Here is a 22,769-nt window from a genome sequence, read left to right on the forward strand (position 1 = left end):
GCTGCTGCTGTTAGAGCTGACTTGAAAAAACTGTTTCCAATCATCGCAGAAAGTTGTTCTAAGTGACCCCCTATCCTCCGCTCTGATCCTTCGACAAGCAGAGCAGGATCCTCCGCCTGCGGCAGCACGAGCTCTCTGTCTGCCCGTGGCTCCTTGGCCTTTCTGTCTGAGGCAGAGACAGCTCAGCTGACAAGCTCTGCTGTTCAGCTCTCTCTGTCTTTTGCGTCCTTTTAAAAAGTTTCCTTTGTTCACCCCGGCCCCCATTCCATTGTCACTTCTGCCCTAAACGCCCTGTTTATAGCTTATCCATTAGCCTGCAGCTGTCCCTGGAAGAGACCCTGGCAGCTGGAGACTTCCCTGCAACTTTCACTTGCTGGGGCCTCCTTTTGATCTGGCATTTGACTCCACAACTAACTCAGCAGGGATTAAACGGGACAAGCATTTTGCAAATAACATGCCCTCTGTTTCCTGTGAAGCCAGTTACAGGAATAAGGAGAGGGCAGATTTGCTGCGGAAGAATCTGATGGCCTTGCATCCCCTTTTTTTCTTCCAGGAGCTAAATAATGTCCCATTATTTGTAACTGCTTCTTTAAATGAAAGAAAAATGTGAATTGGTCCAAAGTGAGCTTTCAGAACGCTGATAGGCAAAAGTGCCGTGGGTTCCTAGCCGGAAGCAGGACCACATAGGCCAAAGCTGCTGCCTTTCAGAGGCCCTGGCACCATCTAGAATTTCAACCACATGGCTGGGAAGATGTTGGCAGCACTGTGGAAGACCTATTCATTGCTTCCCCTGTTTAAGGCAAAGGACTACTGTGATGGAGGCTTTGAAAGTATCGCAAAAGGAAATAGCAATGCGCTCCCTAAAAGCATGATATTGCAGTCACTGAAAGCAAGTATGTTTTCACCATTAACTTCAGGAGGTGCAAAAATCAAGTGACCTATTCACATTCAACAGCTTGTCAGGAAATGGTAACAGTCTTGCTCCTACTAAAAGGATTTCTTCTGCCATGTAAGCCGGAGAAGCCTAAGGTAGGGGAGGCAAAGGTCTGGGTGTCTAACCCTGCAGACAGCGAACTGCCTCTTGTCTGCATTATACGAAATGCCTGCAAACTGGCACATCATAAAATCAGTACGGAGCACTGCGGAGCCAGGAGCTTCTGTTGTCGTTCACATAAAAGTTTCTTAAAAGCAGCAATGTTGCTGAGCAGCCCTGAGAAGCTAGGATCCAACTGCCGCTGGCAGCGTAGCCCTTGCTCTGCCGTTCGAGTGCACGCGTGCTCTCAGTAAAAGCACCAGCTTAGAAAAGCCATCAGAGAGGGTATGGCCCTTTCAAGTCTCCTTTTTGTCATCTTTTTCTCCCCCCACTTTGGAGGAAAATGTGCTCTTCCTTTAAATTTACTTTGGCACACTTGTTGCTGTTACCAAGACGAGAAGCAGAACTCGGAGCTCCTGCATCCACTGATGGTCCGAATTCAGGTCTCTGAATAACAAGAATGCACTTCTGGTGGCATTTCTTCCCTTTGAAACCTACAGCTTATACAAGTAACTTAGGAGCAACCCTTGTGTGGGCTGCTGCCCTCTACGCAGAGGCACCAAGGCTGGCTCTTATGTGGGATACAGAGAGGAAACAGCGGTCTTGGTGTGTTCTTTTCTGAACTTGAGGGCACCTGGCAACATGAGCAGGTTCGACGTTTTCCCGCCGTGCCCACCTCGTGCAGAGAGCAGTAGTCTTTGGGCGTTCAAAGGGCTGCTCAGGTACCCTGCTCCTGGTTGTGGTGTTACACGGCCAGACCCGTGGGACAAGGTGTCACTGGCACGCCCAAGAACTTAGTTCTGATCCTAACGTTGCCCAGAGCCCCTTGTGGAGCTGCATTATGGCAGTCCCATCCTTGCTACAAAGCAGCCGCTCCTCCGAGTGCCACAACACGTCTCCAAACATCTCCAGGCCTTTTGTTTTCCTGACAAAGGCCAAAGTTGTGGTACAGGGCTATGGGCTGGAGCCAGCTGCAAATCTAGCAGTCTGACTTCAAGTCTTCTAAAGAAATTGGATATCAGAGCACTTACAACTGCCAACTTGCTTTTATCTCTCCCTCCAGAAAAGTGGATTATCTTGATGCTAACAGAAGGATTCAGTTTCTTTAAGTCTTGCCAGATTTAAATGCGTAAACACACACACATATGAAATCATATTCTCTAAAGAGGTTAGGTTTTGGACCTAAGTGCTTTCAGCCTAGGTTTTTTTTTTTCTTGCTCCAAGGAGAACCCCCTATAGCCTTTTGCTCCAGTGCCTTAGGCTTCGGTATCACAAGTATATGTACCTTCTGCTTTTGTATAAATTTTTATAAAGATTGTAGCAGTACACAGTACCTGCTCTTAGCAGTACATTTATTACTGAAAAGCACCCAAAATTTGCTTTCAAAAGTGACTTTCAATAGGATGTAGGCTTCTAAGTGGTAGTAGAGACCTTGAAATTCCCCCATCAGGGTGCCTGTTTCTAAAGATGTTAACCATGTCACTTCAGAAAGTGATTGAATTAGACATTTCTGATGTTACTCTAGAAAATTTAAGTAAAAGATACGCCTGCCGAACATGAAATAAACCTTTAAAGCGCATGTATCCTTTTGCCCCTTTATATTCAGTGCTGTAGTTTAAAAGGGATGTTACACTGAAAGAAGTGGATTCATGTAAATTCAGAAGCAAGTAGGTCAGTCAGGACCCGGTGTATGTCATCCACAGCCGGTGACACGGGTTGCGCTCGGCCTAGAAAATACCTAACGTCTTGGGTGCTGATCCCTGTTTGAAGTTCTTAGGCAAAATCACAGATGGATTTAATTGATACCAGCAGACATTTTGGAGAAGTGGACGTTTGTCCTTATTGCCTTCAGTCACGTCATTTCTAAAGTGCTGGTGTCTTTCACCGCCCCAAACCACATTCAAATTCAGTGCCAAGTTATTCTTCCAGAGGAAGACGCTGAGAAGAGGCCACATGTCATATGGTAGAACATTTTCTTTCTGCAGTCGTTGCAACCTTCGTGAGATCTTGAGCCAGCTCAGTGCTTCTCGTCTTCCCGCTGATTCCTCCTCCGTATTTTCTCATAGGAGAAAAGCCTGGAGGCAAGGACAAAAAATGACAATTATGGCCTGTTAGAAATTGAGGAAAGGACTGCTTAGTATTTAAAATCTCAGGAAAAACTTATTGCAAAGAAGGCTTCAATTTGTAGGATGGGTGTTCCTGGTCACTGTGTGCATGTCCTGGGGCTGTGAAGGGGGAGGATGGCACAGGGGTCTAAAACAGCTGTCTGACCGGGTAGTTTCCAGCCACCCAAATCCATGGTTATCTCACTGTGTTGTAGATCTTGTCAAAATTTTACCTCTTAAGTACATGTATGTTAGAGTTTAACACGTGCGTTAGGCCCACCATCCATTTTCATTGTACGCGTACACCTCCGAATTCAAACCTCCCAAGGAAACAGGTCAGTATTCCTCATTTTAGAGCGAGCCGTTGTCCTCGAGGGTGCTCCCAGCATCTTGCTGGTGCGGGAAGGTCCGGCCACCGTGCCGCGAGACCAGACCTCCAAGGTCCGTTCCCGGAGAGACCTCGGTGCCGTGGCCGTCAGGTGCCGGGGAGGAGGAGGAGGAGGAGGAGGAGTGGCCCGTCGGAGCTGCGCGGGGGTAGCGGGGCTGTGGGCGGGGGGCCGGGGGCGGATGCTTGCTGACGCCCCCAATGATGTTTTCTGCTGTGATGACTCATGGTGTTCTCTCTTGTCTTTAGATACCAGCCTGTTGATATCATTCAACCAACCAATCATGTATTGCCAGCCTCATTCGGGGATTCTGATTGGTACTTTGTCACAGGCATCTCTCTTACCTCCACCAATGAGTCCTCACGTAGAAAACCACCACAGCATGACCTGCAGAAACAGGGAATGCCAGGTGAATATTGACTCTTTCTCCTCCGTCTTTGTGGTACTCACAGGCCCACGGGCCTCTGTGTCTTTTTTTTTTCTCTCTCTCTCTCCTCTAGATCACGAACTGCTCAGGCAAGAGCTGAACAACCGGTTTTTGGTTCAGAGTTCGGACCGGGCCGCTGCCTCACTTGGCCCGGTGCCGCTGCTGAGAGCGGAGTTTCACCAGCACCAACACACGCATCAGCACCAACACACCCACCAGCACACATTCACTCCTTTTCCATCCAGCTTGCCCCAGACGCCGCTCATGCCGCCCTCTGCACCTCCCATGGTGCGTACCCCAGCCCAAAATGTGAGGATAAGTAGAGCATCTCTGGTCAAAAAGCCTAACCCACTCTTTTCAAACAAATCCCAGTCCTCTTCATTTCAGCCAGGTGTGCTGTCCCTGCCCTTCTGACCTGGAGGCCTGGAGAGACAGGCCCAGCACTCCCGAAGGGACCCCCTTTCCATCCAGAGCCTCCACACCGAGCCTCCAGGTCCCCCACGCTGCTACCCACGAGCAGATACCGCACCCGTGAGACAAGTCCACGGCCCCTTTAGTTTCCCTTTTCGCATGTCCTGCTGTGTATTTCTATTCCCCCTTTCCCAGAGCCAGGTGCCACAACACACCAAAACACACCGATGAGGGCACCACACGATCGGCAGCCTCCGGTACCAAACGCAGTCCCCACAACCGATCCTTGCAGGGCAGACCCTACTTGCTTACCCGGAGCTCTCACCACAGTGCAGCATCTCATCTGATACCAGTTTTGTCCCTCTTCCTCCTAATTCCCTAATCTATATCAATTTTGGCATTTATTGTTTGATTACATCAACAAGCACTAATTTGTGTGTGGCTGGTTCTTCTTGTGGGAGAGATCCTCCCGGCCATGTAATAGCGTCAGCGTTTTGCCGTTGAATTTGCTTGTAACACAATGAGACTTTGCTGCAGCTGTTACAAAATTGTTAGAGATCTGCTACAAATGGATTTTGTCAGTACTTTAAAACGCACTCTCTCTCTCCTTTTCTGGCAATTACTTTGTGAGACTGAAAGAACAAGGTTCATCTTTTTTCCCCCCCCCTCAGTTTCACCCTGTGGCCAAAATGTAGAGACAACCCTCTTCTGCTAAAGGCTGGCAAAAGCCAGGAGTAACAGCAAAAGCAGCATTTGGGAAGAACTACCAAGAACTCAGGGGCTATAACATTTCTCACGTTTCTTGCGATGACATTCTTGGGTTGTAATCTGCTTAGCAGCGAGGCAATTAAAAGTAATATCATCCACCCAAAATCCAGCCCCAGGTGTTTGCTCAATGTACTCCTGCGTAAACACCTTCCCTTCTTTTCTTGGTCTGTGTAAAACAATCTTGAAACTTTTCTCAGAAGCCTCCTGTGTTATTTAAGAGCCCTGATATCCGACCCTGCAGACAGCTCCCTCCCCTCCCACCCGTGCCCGTTGATGTCAGCCTTCATAGCAAAAACAGCTTGCAAGGCTCTTTTGTTATATTTCACTCACATCTTCTTATATTCCACTAGATCAGGTCTGTTAATCCCAACACCAGAGAAGAGTGTTGAAATTTACAGCTGCATGTGTTTGGTAATTTATGGTATTTACACTGGAGGGGACACGGCTCCAGTAATAACTGTAATTAATGAAATTACAAATCTACTCTCCTGCACATAGAGGAGTGTGAAACAGCAGCTGACTTGCCAAATAAGCAGCTTTTCATGGGGTCCTACAGCTCCCTTCCCTGCCTTCTTTCCCGCTCCCTCCTCCCCAGCAGAATGTGCATACTGTTCAAAAACGCCATGTATTTATGCTTTGGTTTTGCTTCCAACGTGGTACAGGACAAATGGTCATAAAAATAAATATGGGGCACAGACTGCACACATGGAGGTGTTAAAACCCCATGCTGGAACGGGAAAGGTTAACAAGCACCTTTTCTCTGGGGTGCCCTCTCTTTTGCAGGGGAGAGGGAATACGGAGAGATTTGCGCGTCTAAAGCAATTAAGCCCTTTTCCAAACGATTTTGGCACTTACAGGAGCCCAGAAAACGGGGAATTGGTACTGGTTGCCCCATGGTAGACGTTGGGGTCTGAGGGAGAACATTCCTTACCTTCTAGTCTGTGACCTAGTTCAGTGCTCCAGGGGCAGATCCCAGATCTGGCCCTGGAGCTGAACTGCCCCACGTTTCGCTGCGCTGCGGCTATCAGGACTGCTCGCTTCGTAGTGAAGGAGCCTCTTCACGTAGTGCCTGCAAACAGGGCTGTGCAGCGAGGCTCGGCAGCACCCGGCGCAACCCATGGCTAGTGCCTTTCCGTCTCCGTTAGCTTTGGGAAATCAGTCAGCTCCCCAGTCAGCTCCCTGTTGGGCGAGGATGGAATAACCAGTCAGTTCTGCTGTTAAATGCTGTACAAACGGGCCATGATTATTTGTCTGTGTTGAAATCCTGATGCGTCCGCTACTGCCGAAACAAAACTCACCTGTTTCTTTTTTTTTTCTCTTTTCTTTCCAGTTTGACAAGTACGCTCCCAAATTAGACAACCCTTACTTTCGACATTCCAACGTGAGTGCTTACCTTTCTAGGTGGTGTCTTTGTTAATGGTTCTGCTTGCACTTCTTTGGCTTGTTTTCGATTGATCAGTAGTGTTTTGATTCATTCATTCCTAAAGCTCTTTTTCCGTCTTGATTTTTTTTTTTTTAAGGTACAAAATTTTCTTTGGGCTTTTTTTTTTTAAATCTTTGTCTACTGCATTTTTGCTGCTGCGGCTCTATATTGCTGTGCCTGGGATGGCAGGGAATGCGCAGAAATTGCTAAATCAGTGGTCATTGCAGTATCTTTGCAGCTGGTGCTTCTCACAATGCAGCAGCCCGGAGTGCATGGCTCTTTCACAAGATTTTGCTCAGGTCACAGGAGTAAGTCAGACTGGTGGTTTCTTCCTGGTGCTCCCCACTGCTCCAAAGCACAAGAACTACATGTTCTGGGACTTGTAAAACTGCTGTGTGTGTGCTCAGGAGAGGCCTAAGCAAAATTTAACCCAGCCTACACAACTACAAGGTGGTGTGCATGTTGCCTGTGGTTAGCGTGCAATGCAGCATCTTGTGGTTCGTTTTTGCTTTGAAAACTAAGGCAGGTCACATCTCAAGACAGGATCCATTTGTTTGCTACTGCAGAAAAATGCAAAGTTAATCAGAAGTGAGCATAAACCCCAAATTATTCCGATTCCTCTAAAAATGGTGAATGCTCTGTGCTTCCTGCAGTAGTCCACAAATTTAAAGGCACACTTGTTCAGCACTCTAGAAAATTCATCAGATGAGCGCATTTTCCAAGTTTTGGCTTTGCTCTTAAAAATTTTGAAAGCAAATTTAGCGTGTATTTTTCACTGTGGCACTCGTTCGACACAGTGCTATTTTTGTATGTGCCAGGCTTGGCACCTACCTCCATTATTGTTCAAGTTGTCCTGTGACATAAGCATCTCTTTTTCTTTTGTAGTTCTTTCCAACCTATCCTCCAGCAATGCCTGGAATGCCACCCATGCTTCCACATTCAGGTCCCTTTGGGTCACTTCAGGGAGCATTTCAACCGAAGGTACAAACTTCTACTTACGAAGGCTTTGTTCTTTTGCTGGGAGAGAAACTGTGTTCAGAGTCGTGTCTCTGGTGATTTTGTAGCACGTGATTTAACGAGCAGAAGTGCAGCGCAGGGTTGGAAGCGATCGCTCTGCGGGTCTGTGAGCATCCCCTGCACAAAGCAGCCAACGCTTCAGCAGAAATTTTCTCTTGGTGCTACAGATCGTTCCTTGGAAAAAGATATAGTGGTTCGCTTGGGAGGTCAACTGGAGGAGAAGCATACAGCCAAATGCATGATTTGATTGAAATATTTACAGCTAATAATAGACCGATGAGTCTCAAATCATTTTATAAATTTAACGGTCTGAGATTGCAAAAGATAAACTGTGTTTATTCCCAGAAAAAAAAAATGACAAATTGACTGTGCAAGTGTGGGAACAATAGGGAGAGACTGCTGTAAATGGGGAGAGCAATTTGAAGGACCTGAATTTTTATTCCCAGCTCCGACACTGTCTGACCTTGGGCAAGTCGCTTAAATCTTCTGTTCCTCCGCTTCCTCATCTATAAAGTTATCTTGCAGTGGGTTTTATAAGGGTTGATTAATGCCTGCAAGCTTCTTTGAGATGGTGTGTTTGAAAGGTGCACTGCAACTGTAACATATCATTACAGCTAGCACTGATCGGCATTTGGAAATGTTGCCATGATAACCACCATTTTTGACAAATTCTGTGGTGTGCGCTGCTTCCACACCCCCCCCCCCAGACTTGTTCTTTTTATTAACTATTTTAATGGTACGGAAACTGTTAAATCCCTCCAAACAAGAAAGATGCATTGTGTCTCTCTAGCATTTGTTTGAAATGGAGCGTTTACTCCATTTGTAAGGTGATGTGCATTTAGCTTCCTCTCGTGCTGTGATTTTAGAGATTTCTCCTCTTGAACTGCATTTCCGTAGAGCTCTGCTGCTGCGTTAGAAGGCTCGAAGGACCAGCACTGTAGGCAGCCCATTTCTGTTTGCGTTTGGAAGGTCATTTCCGTAGCCATACCAAGCAGGGCTGTGGGGTGTGCTTCCCTCAGCAGCCTCACTGACGTCAGTGGAAGTCAGTAATTAGCAACCGCTGCAAATAAGGCTTCTGACAACCTTCCCACTTAATTTTTTTAAGGGAAGCTGGAGTATTTCCTCAGCGCCCATCGTATACGTTACGTTATTTTATTTTCTGGATATGTTACAAATAGCAAAGTCTCCGAAATGGCTTTTTTCAACACGAGCTCTGTGTGCAGTGGCTACAGGCGCTGGAGAGGAGCAGTTGCATCAAAGCAGAGGGAGCAAGAGGGGCAGAACGTAGCTATCCCCTGATGGAGCGTGTCTGCCACTGTTAATTGTTGTTGCTCCTGCAAGGGATGCCGGGAGGTCCCTACGGACCCCAAGTTGTCAGGGTGTGAACTTGACTTTCCAAGAAAAGGAGCTGCACAAATAAGGCGGAATTGGCAAAACTTTGCTAATGTGAAGAGAGGGTTCGGTTTTGCCGTAAGGCTACTGTTAATGAGGAGCTTCTGGTACACCCATAGCATGCTCTTCTGGGTCCCATCTTCAGTACAGACCTTTATAGATACCATCTCACTGTAAAATACCATTACACCAAAGGGAAGCAGTTAGAAACGGAGAAAGAAAAAGTGAGCACAGACCCTTTACATTTTTAAACAGTTCTTAGTGCTGCATTATAGCCAGCTTTTAATTCATTTTAATGATAGATACATAGAACATTTGCTAGCTCGAGTTTAAGCAGCACAAGGTCACACTCTGGTGCCGTGGTTAATCACTAACATCACTTGATCTCTGGACGGTGCTGTATTTACACGCAATCTAAGATCTGAAAAAAAAGAGGGATGGGTTGAAAAATGGATCTGCCGCTTTGGCACATTATTTTCCAGTTTCCTAGAAGAGACAGAGCTGAACTGCTGGGCAAAGCCACTCTAGTCGTCATTACTGCATCATTTTTCCATGCTCTCTCCCTCCCAGGCTGTTTGACTAAAGCCTTCATAATCACTACAGACCTGATGATTTGGATTTGGCACAGCGAATCCTGCACTTCTTGCTTTCCAAAGCAGAGGTCTTGGTTTTGGTTTTCCCCTTTCCCGTGTCGGTTGCCTACAGCTGTGCGTGTAAATCCACTGCACATAAATCCAGGCTGACGGTAAACTTCTCAGTGAGTTTCCCAAAGGCCATTTCTCACAAGCTAAGAACTTGAAAAGGTCAGAAGTATTCAGTTTACTATGCTGGGGGAAGCATTCGCATCTTTCTCCAGGGGACAAAGGGACAGGATGACACCATGCTATTAACATGTTGTGATCTTAAAGCTCTTGCCTGTATGATAGCTGTAACTTATTTGCCACCTTCTATATACCTCAGCTGTCAGACAGGCCCTGCGAGCACAGATCTGCCCGGGGAGTTCGTTGACTTACCTACACACGCACACACGAGAATTCTCTTTTTAACGAGTCTGAAAGTTACGTAGCCTTAGACAAATTAAAATCTAGCTTTCCTCCCATACCCGTGATTTTACTCATTCCTCGTACAGCTTGACTGTTGGAAATCTACCATAATTTGACCTAAAATGCAAGTGAAATAATCTCCTGGGGAACGAGGTTTAACCCCTCCGCGCTCAGCTGTGCGGAGGCACCTGGTGCAGTTGCTCTGGGAGTGGGAGATGGACGAATGCCAGAGTGAGAAGACGAACGAGTTCTTGGGGATCGTCTGGGACAGGGCAACAGGTGGGATCCGGAGGAGGAGGAGGAACAGAGATTCATTCAATGAGGTGTTTAATTCTTGCTGGAAAATGATGGGATAAACAACACAAAGCTATAAAGGACGCACAAGCACCTTCTAAGGTTTCTCATTTTGCCTTGTCAAAGCAAAGAGATGGACTGTTGCCCTTTTGGCCGTTGTGTTATCTAGCCCCAGTCGGAGAGGGGCCACAGTCTGTAGGTGGCATATAGGACTAGGATGCTTGAGTTGTTCTGTTCCCGACTGCTCTACTGGTTGCTGCCTGAAACATGGAGGGAGTCAGTCCACCTCTCTCATTCTCTCTCCTCCTGCCTGCCTGTTTTGTCGGAAGAATAAGCTTGGGGGGCAGGGACTGTCTCTTCCCATCCACTCGCATACTGCATAACACGATGGGGTTGTGATTTCAGTGGGGCTTAGGGGTGCTGCTGTAATACTGTTACTGCTGCTAAATAATAATAGATGACATGGTGGTTAAACGCTGTTGGCTGTCAGTAAGAGATAACATTTAGCACTAATGTAGCAATACGCGTGTTCAAAGCACAGTACAAACATGGACTAATTAATGCCGTTAACATCAGATAGCGATGTTAAATGCACCGCTGGTATGATACAGTATTATTCATGCTCTATTCTTGTCTTTCAGACTTCAAACCCTATTGATGTAGCAGGTAGACCAGGCACAGTCCACCATACGCTGCTGCAGAAGACTCCAGGGGTAGGCAACGATATATAACCTTCCTTTCAGCTTATCTGGATTTACGGTAAACACGGTGATTGCTCATTAAAAAAAAAAAAGAGAGCAGCTGGTGAGCAAACTGGCCTTCTAGGCTCAGAACGTGCAGTCAGGACAGAAGTTTCTTTTTCTGGTGAGACAACGGTAGCCCCCACCAGTTGTGAATACAAAGGGATGTATTGACTTCTTTAAACAAAGTCAGAGGGAAGTGGGGCAGGAAACCCCTTCAAGGTCTTTCCCCTAAGCATTGCTTGGAGAGTAGTTTTACGCGCTCCATTTCAGAGTGATTATAAGGTTCAGAAAAGCACTGAACTGTTCAGTTGCTGGCACGAAGCTGCTTTGTTTATCATAAAATTCTGCTGAGTTTTGTGCAAGGAATGAAAGAGAAGTTTTAAGCCTTCTTTAAGCCTTTTAGGTTTCCCATGTCGCAGGGGACTTCTCTGGAACATTGCTTTCTAAATGCTTTTCTTGTTCAGAGGAAGGAAGTTCCCCACCTTTCTGCATATTGGCTAGTTTTAGAAAGGCTGATTGTTTTATTTCTGCTTTTTCCATAGGTGTCAGACCCTTATAGGCCTCCAGTAAGAGTAAGTAAGGTTTGTGGGGGATTTTATATACATATATATATATACACACACACACGCTTCAAATATTGTGCATGTGTTTCTGAAATTTAACGCATCCAGTAGAAAATTTCACGCTCATCCTTTATTTAAAGCAAAATGTCACAGTTAGCTCTTAGCTGCTTCTGACTAATAACGGTTAGGTTGAATCCCAACCTTATTTTAAATCCATTTATGTGCATTAGTAGTTCACAGTATGAAATAAGGGTCACAGAAATAAACAACTGTGAGGATGGACAGACATTCACCAGCGATCGGATTCATGGTGGCTTAGGTCATTGTGTTCTATTTGTGCTTCTGATGTTGCACAAAACACCCTACGGTGAGGTCCGCAGCTGAGCTGAAAAACAGTAACTCGTTCAGCTGCGGCGCTGCTCGTCCCTGGCGATTGTTTGTCCGTACCCTTTTCCTCCCCAAAAGTGAGTAGCCGTAATAACCACGCATGACTTAGCCTGCGGTGCAGCAGGGATGAATGAACAGGGCTCTTTTCAGAGCAGAACTGTTTGACTATTAGTTGCTTTCTCTTAAGCATGGCATACTGTTCTTTGCTGCCGTTTATTTCGGTTTATGAAGCGGCGAGTGCAAGTAGGAAAGACAAGGCAGCGATCTCAGGTCTCCATGAGATGAGGAAGATATCCCACATTCTTCCTATTTGTTTCCTTCTTAATTTTACCATCATCTGGTGCAGTACAGAAAAAAATGTTGATGGCCTATTGTGCCATTTTAGTAATCAGCCTTTCTCATTGCTTAGCTGCCTGCTTGACAGTAAGGGAAATGAAACGTTCTATCTGATGTAGATTGCTAACGTATAAATTAATCTAAATTCTTGTGCTTTCCATTGCAGAAACCCGGGAAGTGGTGTGCGGTTCACGTACAGATTGCCTGGCAGATCTACCATCACCAGCAAAAGATAAAGGTAATTCAGACAGTTTCTGGCACAAAGCCAAGGCTTTTGGCTTACAGATTATATTTTAGTGAGTAATGAGCAGGAAGCGGTTACTGCTGGTGATTCTCAAGCTTGCCTGTATTGATTAACTAACACTTTCAATCCTTTAACTTTTATTGTAGCAACCGTAAAGTTTATCTGAGGGCAAAGGAGCTGGGTTGAAGGGTAGCAAAATGAGCAGGAGATGCTAAGTGCACAGCCAGGGAGAGGAGAAGAAGAGAGGGAGCGGGAGCGTAATTTTGCCCCAAATCCATCTTTTTTACAAAGCCTACGTGTTTAATGTCACTTCCCTTCTGTACTAGTACCTCCTGTGGAATACAGAGTATTATCCCATTCATAATGAAATGACCGATACGGTGGAGAACACACTGCAAAAACCATAGAGCGGGCGAGGAGATTCGTGGTTACTGTGTTAGAGTCGGGCTTTCTGCACTGCCGTGGCGGTGGGCAGAGGGGAGGGGCTTTAAAACTCAAGAAGTAACCAGGTGTGGGTACGCCGGGGTCAAAGCTCCCTGTGACAGGCAGAAGAGCTGATAACAGAGCTTCGGGAGTGTTTTGTTTTTTCATAGCTCCTGTGGTAGTCTTTTTGTCCTATGAATGACTATTCAGTGCTTAAGTAGGTGCACTGTAATTAGTGCCTCTACAAGTGGTGTATGTCCTTTTTTTTTAAAAGCAAATACATCATCTTTAAGCTGTCGGGACACTTACATGGCTTAGGTGCAGTTCTGACCATGGTCACTTTTATAGGGGAAGGGTAAAAATAGCCTCTGGAGGAGCCTCATAGTTTTCTTCATCCTTCGCCCCTTGTCTGCGTACTGAGCTGTTCTCGCTGCAGGAAGGGCATAGTCTAGGAACATCTCTCTCTTTCCAAACTGGAGGAGCCAAACAGACAAGTCCATCACCCAGCTCTCAAGCCTTCTGTCAGCAGCTTTCTGCCTGCAGAGTATTTTTTGTCAGGCTGAGAGCGCGGACTGATCCTGGGGTGCAGCGCGCTCGGTGTATCATGTTGCGCGCTCGGCTGTGTGTGCTGAGGGGCTGAGAGCTCACTTCAGACCTCATTCATGTGGATGAGGCAGGCAGCTGAGAGGCTGTGGAGCGAAATGGCCTTACAGATGCTGTCAGAGCATGACTGCGGTACGTGACCAGAGACGCTGCTGTCACTCTCGCTAACTCTCCCTGGCAGGGCTAAGCAAGAGCGAGCCTGAACTCCCTCTCTTTCTCCCCCACATATAAAGGAAGTGTATAATGAGATTATTTTTATATCATTTGACAGCAAATGCAGCTGGATCCCCACAAGCTAGAGATAGGTGGTAAACTTGACCTGTTCAGCAGACCTCCCGCCCCTGGAGTGTTTCCAGGCTTCCATTATCCACAGGATCTTGCCAGGCCTCTGTTTTCTACCACAGGTAAGGGAAGATCATTGTTTGTTGGAAAAAAAAAAAGTCAGTGTATGTAATGTGTATCTCTACAGCTACGTACGCCTCAAAAATGGGAGCAGGCAAGGTTGGTTCGGAGGGGTGCGGAGGCGCTGGCGACTGTTGTGAGCGGGGCGCTCGGAGCCACTGGGCTCTGCCACCGCCCCAGTGCAGCATCCTCTGCACGTCACTGGGCTGCAGCGGTTGGCTCTTACCTTCGGGTCTGTGCAGCTGGTTCTTAACGTGCGTAATCAGGCTATGCAGTGATTTTTAAAAGCAATTTTGAGAAAACACTTGAAAATGTTTCTATTGCAAAGGATTGGAAGTGGCCCTGGTCTCTTCCTTGCTTTTATATTTGCCATGTTGTTGTTCACAGCACTGCCACGCACCAAGTTTCTATTTTCTGAAAACTGGGGGGGTTTCTAAAAGGAAAACCTCAATAACAGCATTGAAGATATCACAGAGGGTGTATTTCTGAAGTGTTTGGTTTTAAAATGTAAAATCCCCCCATGTGTTACAAAGTCCAGCGTTACCTAAGGCTTAAAATGGTATATTGAATTTTAAAAAACCCAAAGACTTAAATACAGTTTACATTGATCAGTTGCTTTCCTATCTGTTGGAGAAGTAAGTACAATGAATGCAATTACCAAAGTGCAGTAAGATTCCCTGCGCTGTTCTCGCTGGCTCTGACTATGACAGGCTGCAACTCTGACATTCTGGTTTTGGAGGTCGCTGTGGATTCACATGGATGTCCATCTACCAAATGTTGGTTTCGTTCTGTTCCCAGGCTTCACTTTCCCCCTAGACTTTTTCAGATTTTCTTTCTGTGTTTGAGGTGCTAAAGTCTGCCTTCCAAATGAGCTATATCAATTGATGAGATATAACTTAGCTCTTGATGTATGTAATTAATTGGCAAATAATGTCATTTTCTTTCCTAACTTTAGTTTTACGATGCAGTATTGCACTCTCATTCTAACTCAGTGCAGACATGGTCATGTTCAGCCTTCGTTCAGCCCCACTAAAATGGGTGAGGTTAGAAATGTTTTGAATTCTGTCCCCAACTCGACGGAAAAAGCAACAGATGAGGATCAAGCTGAAACCTCCGTGAGAACTGAGTTGCAAATGCAGATGTCGGATAGCCTTCAGGAACTCCTCCAGTGGTTCACTCTATCTTTCTGCCCTTATCTGTGGATGGAAATGCTTAAACATAAAGCGCACGTTTGTACCGCATATGATCAGTGCCGATACTAGCTGTGCATTGTAGGATGCCACCCTGTATTTTGGTCCCTGTAAAGGTACTTTGATAGTACAGGGCCAAGATATTCATTGCATCTGCTTGGATGCATAAGCACAGCTTATTTACAGACCTCTGACTGTTTTCTTATGGCAGCTGCTTCCTTATCACCATCCTCAGTCTATCCTGTATTGTCATTATAAGACTCTTGTGTCATGTGTGGTTTTGCTACTAAAGGCTCTGTTGGGCAGAGTTTACCCTAACGGGCAGAAAGGCACTGGTCCAGTTGGTATCCTGAGCTTTTTCTCTTACCGATGCAAGCGTGGCTTGCTTTTCCATTCATAAAAGCAAGGGGCAAAATAGTACAGAATAGAAACGTTAAAGAAGGCAAATTAATAGAAAACTTTCACTAGAGATAAACAACCTTACAGCAACTTGTCCGTGAGTGTATTAATCACAAGAGCCATCACACGGTAAATCTAGGTAAAGAGTGCTATCAAAGTGAACAAACATTGCAGCAGTAATATATAGATGAATAAATCTTTTACTCTGCAATATCCGAGGCATTCTTTTCACCTTATCAAACAAGCGTGCAGTTGATGTGAATCATCGGTTCTGCTGCATTGCCTAGTTACTGTGGGAGATATAAGTTATCTTAGGGCCACCTGTCTTCAGGACGGATGTTCAGCTGCCTGGCAGATGCTATATTTAATAACTACCTGACAGCCTGCAATGCTGCTCCTGGCTTTCTCCGGAGGATTTTTTATTATCAAGCCCGTGTAGTTGAGTTTGTAAGCCGTCTCCTTTGAAGAAATCTCCCATCCATTATACACCTTCTGAAATCTTAAAGGATTAGGAAGATGACAGTCTTCATCCGTCTTGAAGCATTGGAGCAGTCAGAATGTTTATAGATAACTCCAGGTCCTGTTGCCGTGGTCTCTCTTAAGTTTCCTCAACTCATTTTCTGGCTGCTTAGGTTTGTGGAGCCCGAGCTGGTGAGGGACACGCAGCGCTGTCTCCCTCTCCGGTTTTATAGTCTGCTCGTATTCTGGACACACGAGCGTGTTTTACAATGACCGTCTGCTATTGGGCTCCGTCACCACGGAAGACCAGGCCAGGGACTGACCAGCACCTCTGTAAAACACCGCTTGGTCTTTGTTTGGGATGCAGTTTCTCCTGAGCATATTAATTTCTTCCGTCCATTTCCCCCCACTTTTGCTGTGACCTTCCATAGCGTTACCAGCACCGATGATACATGGTGGAAACGTGCTTTTGATGTGGCTTGGAGACGAAGGGCAAGAACTTACCTGAGCCACTGGTGGGAATAATTCCTGTGGGCCACAGCCAAGGCAGAAGTCTTTGTGGTGAAGGTGACAGGGGAGCTGGAGTGCCAGGTGGGAGGGGGAGGATCATAATCCTCTTCTATGATAGAAAGGTATCACTTGAGAAAGCAGTGACTGGGTAAGTGAGCTGTTCCTGAATCACCCATGTTCATGCCCAGTATGGCTGCTGCTGTTTGCTACAGTCGACCTGTCACTCTTCCCAGTATTGACGGAGGTTACCTTTTTACCCACAAAATATACGAGACAAGAGCACTGAAAAGCTTTATTTAGGTGTTGGTCTATTTTGCGCATGACTTAACATGTCCTTGGGAAAGTGCTGCTTCTGTCCTGTGTGGAATTACTAGTTTCTAACAAAATGAGACAGTTAATGCACAGGTATGGCAGGTCATGCTTTCCGCAAGGGAGGCAGAAGTTGTCTTTGCATCCGTGCAGCATCTGGAAGTTACGAGAGCTGCTAATTCTGCTTTGTCTGCCGTAGTGGAAGTACTGGCAGGGAGGAGGCACCGAAAGGCCGTTCACAGGCTAAACAGTTGGAGAGGGCTGGTCTTGTCCGTGTATTTCTGGAGCCACAGAAACGTTTTGTCACGCACATCTGAAACATGAATATTCCAAAGCTGATTTCAGGTTCATCCTGAAAATCACCTGTACTAATCTTAGGGGGCGAAAGCCAGGCCCATGAGATTGCCCAAACATACTGCCAGTTTCAGGAGTTAATCCTCCTCCAAAAGCCCGTTCAGGTTTGCATCCATCTGCCTGCGAAGGAGGCAGATCTCATTTTCTGCTCTGAAATGAGAGCAGAATTCACTGCGTGGCCTGGTCCACCCTGAAATACAGGGCAGACCGGTTTGTCTCAGCCCATTCTTGCCCCTTGCCTCAACCTACTGTAAACCAGCGTGCTCAGCAGCGGTGTTGCCTTCCCACAGGGCAGCATGGCATCGTGGCAAAGAGCAGCATCTAGGAAAGGGAAAAAAATACCCCAGGGGCAGCCTGTGGATGCAGAGGCAGATGTGAAAGCGTAGATGGAGGTCTCATGGGAGAGGCATGATTGATGTTCCCTGCGTGCTTGTCATTAACTGGTGTTTCATAGAGACTCTAATCAGTCACTTTGAGCACCTTCTGTCTGGGCCCATAACCTGGGCTGACCCTTTTTAATGTAAACACAGAGTAATGACTGAATGCCAGACAAAGAGATTCACTTCCCCGTTACTAGGGGTGAGCGGGCAGCGCTCAGAGCAAGGTCTCCTCCTGCCTCCTAGTGCCCACGGACTCCTTTAAAGGGCACTCGGAGAAATCCAGCCTGCAGCTCCCTTGGCTGGGGTTTGGGGTCTTCCCCCGCCTTTGCTGTCTTTAAATCTGACCCGTGTCTTTGCATCTGGCTCTTGAATGTGATGGCCAGGACGGCTGCGTATGCAAGCAGTCACTTGCCACTGAACTAAAAAGGGACCTTGTTCTCACAGGTGCGACGCATCCAGCCACCACCCCTTTTGGTCCTTCACCTCATCACAGCAGTTTCCTGCCTACAAACCACTTGGCAGGTAAGTGTAAGTAAAGCCTGCCTTCACCTTTATATCTCTGACGCATTCCTGGCTCTCCTGTGTGGTCCTGCCTTGCGGCGCTGTAGCACTAGGGGAGGGAGAGGCTTCAACTGTCTCAGGAACCAGAAGCTAGCCAGGAAGTCCTCCCACCCACGCCAGCCTCCGCTCTCCTCCCAAGGAGGATTAGCAGAGCCTCTCCTGCGAGAGAAGAGGACACTGCAGAGCAGGCAAGGCTGTCACCACCGGCACACTGCGCAGGAGCTGAAGTGTGACCTGTAGAGCCCTTCTGTGCTGCTGAATGTGCCCAAGGAAAGGGGGGAGAGTTATGCAAAGGTACCTCAAACAAGCCACAGCTTAAAATGGGCTCCTCCTGTACCGTTTCCCACCTGTGAAAGTTCTTGGCTGGGCTCGTGAATAAAGTTCAGTGAGCAGTTCCTGGCACATAGCTGTTCTGCACATTTTGCCAGCCTTTCAGTTTCCTAATTGGCAGTAAGTAGAGCCTGATTTTCTCAAATTTCCTCATTTTCGAAGCTCACAAGCAGCTCATTGCCAATTAAAGTTCAAGCTCTGTTGATTAATGTTTTAGTAACACTCATCCAATCAGCAAATGTGGCATGCCACATGACCTAGTAGACTTTTTTCTGTTGCAAATACCCAGATTTACATCAGTTCCTGAACATTCTGTCAAAATTAACTGTATCTCTACAGAGTCACTCAGCTACTTAGTATCAAAGGGGAAGGGCAGGAACAGCTGTTGAAAAATAAGTCAATAAATAAATAGCCGTTTGCTTAAAGATCCAAGCTATTTGTGCTATTTGCCTTGATATTTTAAATGTAAGGATATCCGTGAGGAAGTGGGAAGCAGCACACCTCCTGTAACATGGCGAGTTAAAGACTTTAAAGGGACAGTCAAAAAGCCAGTGAGCAGAAGGAGGAGTTGTTTAGAGGTGACCAGTAGGAAAGAAACTGGTGCAGTTTAACCCACAGCCATCTCTGGAGACCTGAGTCGGGCTGTCCGCTCAGAGAGGAACCTCTTCTGATGATGGATGCCTTTAATGAGGAAAAAAAAAAAGCAGGATTTTTTACAAAGACAAGTGCCAGTAGCCAAATAGTCAGATACTTGAGTGGGAAGAGCAAGACTCATCTTTTGCCTCAAAGGATACAAACCTCCATCCCTTTGTCACAGTAGCTCCTAAGACCATGCTGTCATTTCCACCACCACTGGGATCAAGGAAGCTATTATGGGAGAGGATTTTGGCAGAAACAGGCCAAAGTTGGTTGGTGTAAGGGTGGATTCCCATAGCAATTAGCTTGGGACTGTCTCTGTGCACTATTACAAAAAGGGTAGAAAGTTGTGTACAGAAACACGAGCGAAGCGATGCATCCCCTCAATATGCTGACCGGGGAGCCTGCTGAGGTTCCTTCAAGGCAACTGCAGCACTTCTGCTATTAGTACTGATAAGGAAGGAGTTATAGCTCAAGAGCAGCCACCCTCATTTCGGCTATTAGACCTTAATTTCTAGCTCCCCTCTGACTGGCATACAAAAGTTTATTACAGCACCTGTTTGTAGAGTGAGCACTGAATCCCTTCTCCATTTTAACATGATGGGAATTTTCTGTGCAAAGAACCTTGCAATGAGAAGGATCAGCTTAAAGTCTGTCCTAATCCTACTTGGATTCAGACCGTTAAGAAGGGGAGGGGTGCGTTTCATTCTCCAACATTCTTGGCTAAATGCCTGCTAAATCCCTGTTTGCCTTTCCAGATCCATTTAGCAGGTCAAGCACCTTCAGCGGCCTTGGGAACTTAGGCAGCAATGCCTTTGGAGGATTAGGCAGTCATGCTCTGAGTAAGTACTGGCTGGGTTACTGCAGACAAACATCCCTTCCAGAAAAGCCACATGCTAATATTTACAGCAGCTGGTGGTAGTTTTTAAAGAAGTTTAATTCCTAACCTCCATTCTCCTATCTGAACACTGCACCTAAGATTTCCAGGTCTCTGCGGTGGGAGCTTTTCTGCATGTCACAGACATCACTAGCTGCACTCTGTGTCTCCTCGCTGCTGAAGGTTGGTACCTGGTGTGCTCCTAGAGGTGCTAGAGCTGCAGGACCCCACTGAGCTCTGGGTCCCTACGGGCATCTGAAGTAACACCCTTCAACAGCGAGGATGTGCAGTGGAGCAGCTATTGATAGTTCTCCTAATTCAGCGTGTAGACTCCCTCTGTAACCATTGTCTGAAGTTTCAATTACCTGTACAAAACTATTTTACTTCCAAAACATGTTACCTGTAGGCAAGATGTGCTTGAGAGCCACACAAAAGAGAGCATGCTTTTGCATCTCGTGGTGCAACAGGAATCAGCTGAAGATTGATGGAGAAAAATCAAGTGACTGTTCTAAAAAGCCCACGGCCAAGCTCTGTTTTTATCACACACATACATACCACCAAATAGTCTGGTTTCTTTAACAAAAAAAGTCCCTGAATCGTCAGCTGCAGGCAGCTGATTGCTTGTAATTACCCACAAATTAAAGTTTTTGCCAGGGAGGGGAGCTGAGGAAGAACATTGCTTTTATGCTGGAACCCTTGCCGGGGTGGGGGGACAAGAGGAGGTGGGCATTTTCAGCCATCTCTGAGTTACTCAGATGTATAGTTAAAGCTTCCTCCACCGATCGCCTTAAAAGAGCCGGTGGATCTTTCACCCAGTGTTGGAGGTATCTGCGTCCACCTGCTAGTAGCTCCCCCTCACCGTTAGCTCCACCTTAAAAATCCTTGAAAGGACAGTTCTGGTTGTGATTAGCATTGTGCAAAATGGGTATGTAATTATTTGGTTTGAATTATTTTTAACTCTTCCTCCCCCTGCCATTATTCTAGCTCACAACAACATTTTTACTCACAAAGATGGCCCGAACCTGCAGAATTTCAATAATCCCCACGAGCCATGGAACAGACTCCATCGGACCCCGCCGTCCTTCCCGACACCTCCGCAGTGGCCCAAGCCCACCGATTCCGAGCGAAGCTCCTCGGTGACAAACCATGACAGAGACAGAGAGCGGGAGCGAGAGCCCGAGAAGAGGGATCTTTCTCTGAGTAAAGACGACAGAGACAAAGAGAGGTAAGCAGCACCTGCTTTTGAGCGCTTTCTTCTTGGGCCTCTTTTTCTGCTATATTTTTTCTAATTTTTCTGATCTTAAAATGGTCTTCAGAGCAAAACGTTGCTTGTCTTTGAAGCAGCTGATAGGCCTCTCCCTCAGATAAACACAAGTACTAGCAACACAAAGAAAACCTCCTTTGCCTTTTAGGATTTGTCCTCTGTGGAAATCTGGTAAGCCTGTCTCCACTAGTAGGTTGATAAAAAGCACCAGGCTGAGGAAATGAGCGTGTCGCTGCGCTTCCAGGGTATACTTGGCTGTTTTCAATGCAGCTGCTTTAGGATCGCTGTGTATTCTGAAATCACGAAGGTAGCAGTGCGATGGGTCCTTTGGAGACAGTCGTAGCTCTCATTAATGTACAGATATGCTGATGAATTCAAATGTTAGCCGGACATTAACGAGGTAAAAATGCAAATGCCTGTATCTGGAGCAGCGTGCATGAATCCATTAGCAAAACTGATCTTAAAAAATTGCATTGTAGACAAACCCTTATTAACAACTACTGCATCACCTGGGCTATGGATACTTCATTAGCTTCCAGTTGTATGATTTTGAAGCTGTAAAGCCCTTTACATTTCAGAGCCCAGTTGTCTCCAACAGGCTGCTGCTTTGTAGGCAATAACAGCCCGCAAGCCTTACATGCGTGTGTTTGACTAGTGATAGGGGGGTCATAGTTTGCCTGGCGTGCTTTAAATGAGCTCTTCAGGCGGCATCTGTGAGCAAGATTATATGGAAGCAACAGGCTGAAAATCATCTTGCTTTAAATGTTAAATTGTCTGACACCCTTGCATGGATAGTCATTCAGGTGGAAGCTCCCTTCTTGGCTTCAGCGTAATTCATTTGCAAACCAAGGTTACTTTACTCTCAAGAGTGTTCACACAGGGGTTAACACCTCTATTACATTTCTATTAATTCAGCTTAAGCCGTCCCCAGCATCCCTCTTTGGACGTGGTTTTAATAAACCACATCCTTGACCAGCAATCAGGACTACCGCAGAGGAAGAAATCTGGGTTAGCAAATGTAATCATAAGGGATATGAACTCCCCAAAACGCCTCCAGCTTTCAGCACTTGGGTCTTACGGCTCTTAGAAGCCAGCCCAGCATAAAACTTAGGCATCAGCAAGCCTCTCAGCTGCATAATGCGGTTCTCTCAATCACACCATCATACTTTGCATTTAAAGTGTCTCTCATTCAGAGCAAAGTGCTTTTAAAAGGTGAGCAGTATTTATTCCCCTCTTAGAGAGGTGGGAGTAGCTGTGACTAATTGACTTGCTCAGAGATAGAGGCGCAGTTAGAAACGTAAGCCCCATTCTCATGCCGCTCTTTCTAAACCATGGGCATTGTCATCAAACCCCTTGTTCCTCGTAGCAGGTCCTCTTGAAACGGAGGTCAATCACTCACTTCCATGGTCTGCTCAGGGATTTTTCCCCTTAAGCACCTAGCTTACCTGCCAAAACTGCCGACAACAAAAGCTCTCATGCAGCTCCGTAGGAAAATAAGTG

At 46.4% G+C, this 22,769-nt stretch overlaps 1 protein-coding gene across 21 annotated transcripts in view; it reads left to right on the forward strand.

Moving 5' to 3' along the window:
* The window catches only part of FBRSL1 (fibrosin like 1), a 555,176-nt gene that overhangs the window by 528,819 nt on the left and 3,588 nt on the right, over window positions 1–22,769 (forward strand). For 9 of the 21 annotated variants that reach the window (XM_064466498.1, XM_064466506.1, XM_064466504.1 and 6 more), the window contains 10 exons: window positions 4,025–4,260; window positions 6,461–6,511; window positions 7,439–7,534; window positions 10,941–11,012; window positions 11,585–11,623; window positions 12,495–12,566; window positions 13,870–14,002; window positions 18,046–18,129; window positions 19,887–19,970; window positions 20,990–21,230. In XM_064466498.1, the coding sequence (XP_064322568.1) occupies window positions 4,025–4,260; window positions 6,461–6,511; window positions 7,439–7,534; window positions 10,941–11,012; window positions 11,585–11,623; window positions 12,495–12,566; window positions 13,870–14,002; window positions 18,046–18,129; window positions 19,887–19,970; window positions 20,990–21,230 (1,108 nt within the window). Of the gene's footprint in view, window positions 1–3,772; window positions 3,934–4,024; window positions 4,261–6,460; window positions 6,512–7,438; window positions 7,535–10,940; window positions 11,013–11,584; window positions 11,624–12,494; window positions 12,567–13,869; window positions 14,003–18,045; window positions 18,130–19,886; window positions 19,971–20,989; window positions 21,231–22,769 lie in introns of all 21 variants that reach the window. The other 12 variants (XM_064466500.1, XM_064466518.1, XM_064466507.1 and 9 more) reach the window with 11 other exon arrangements.

The sequence above is a fragment of the Phalacrocorax carbo genome, chromosome 15, assembly GCF_963921805.1.
Source record: "Phalacrocorax carbo chromosome 15, bPhaCar2.1, whole genome shotgun sequence".
NCBI classification, from domain to species: domain Eukaryota; kingdom Metazoa; phylum Chordata; class Aves; order Suliformes; family Phalacrocoracidae; genus Phalacrocorax; species Phalacrocorax carbo.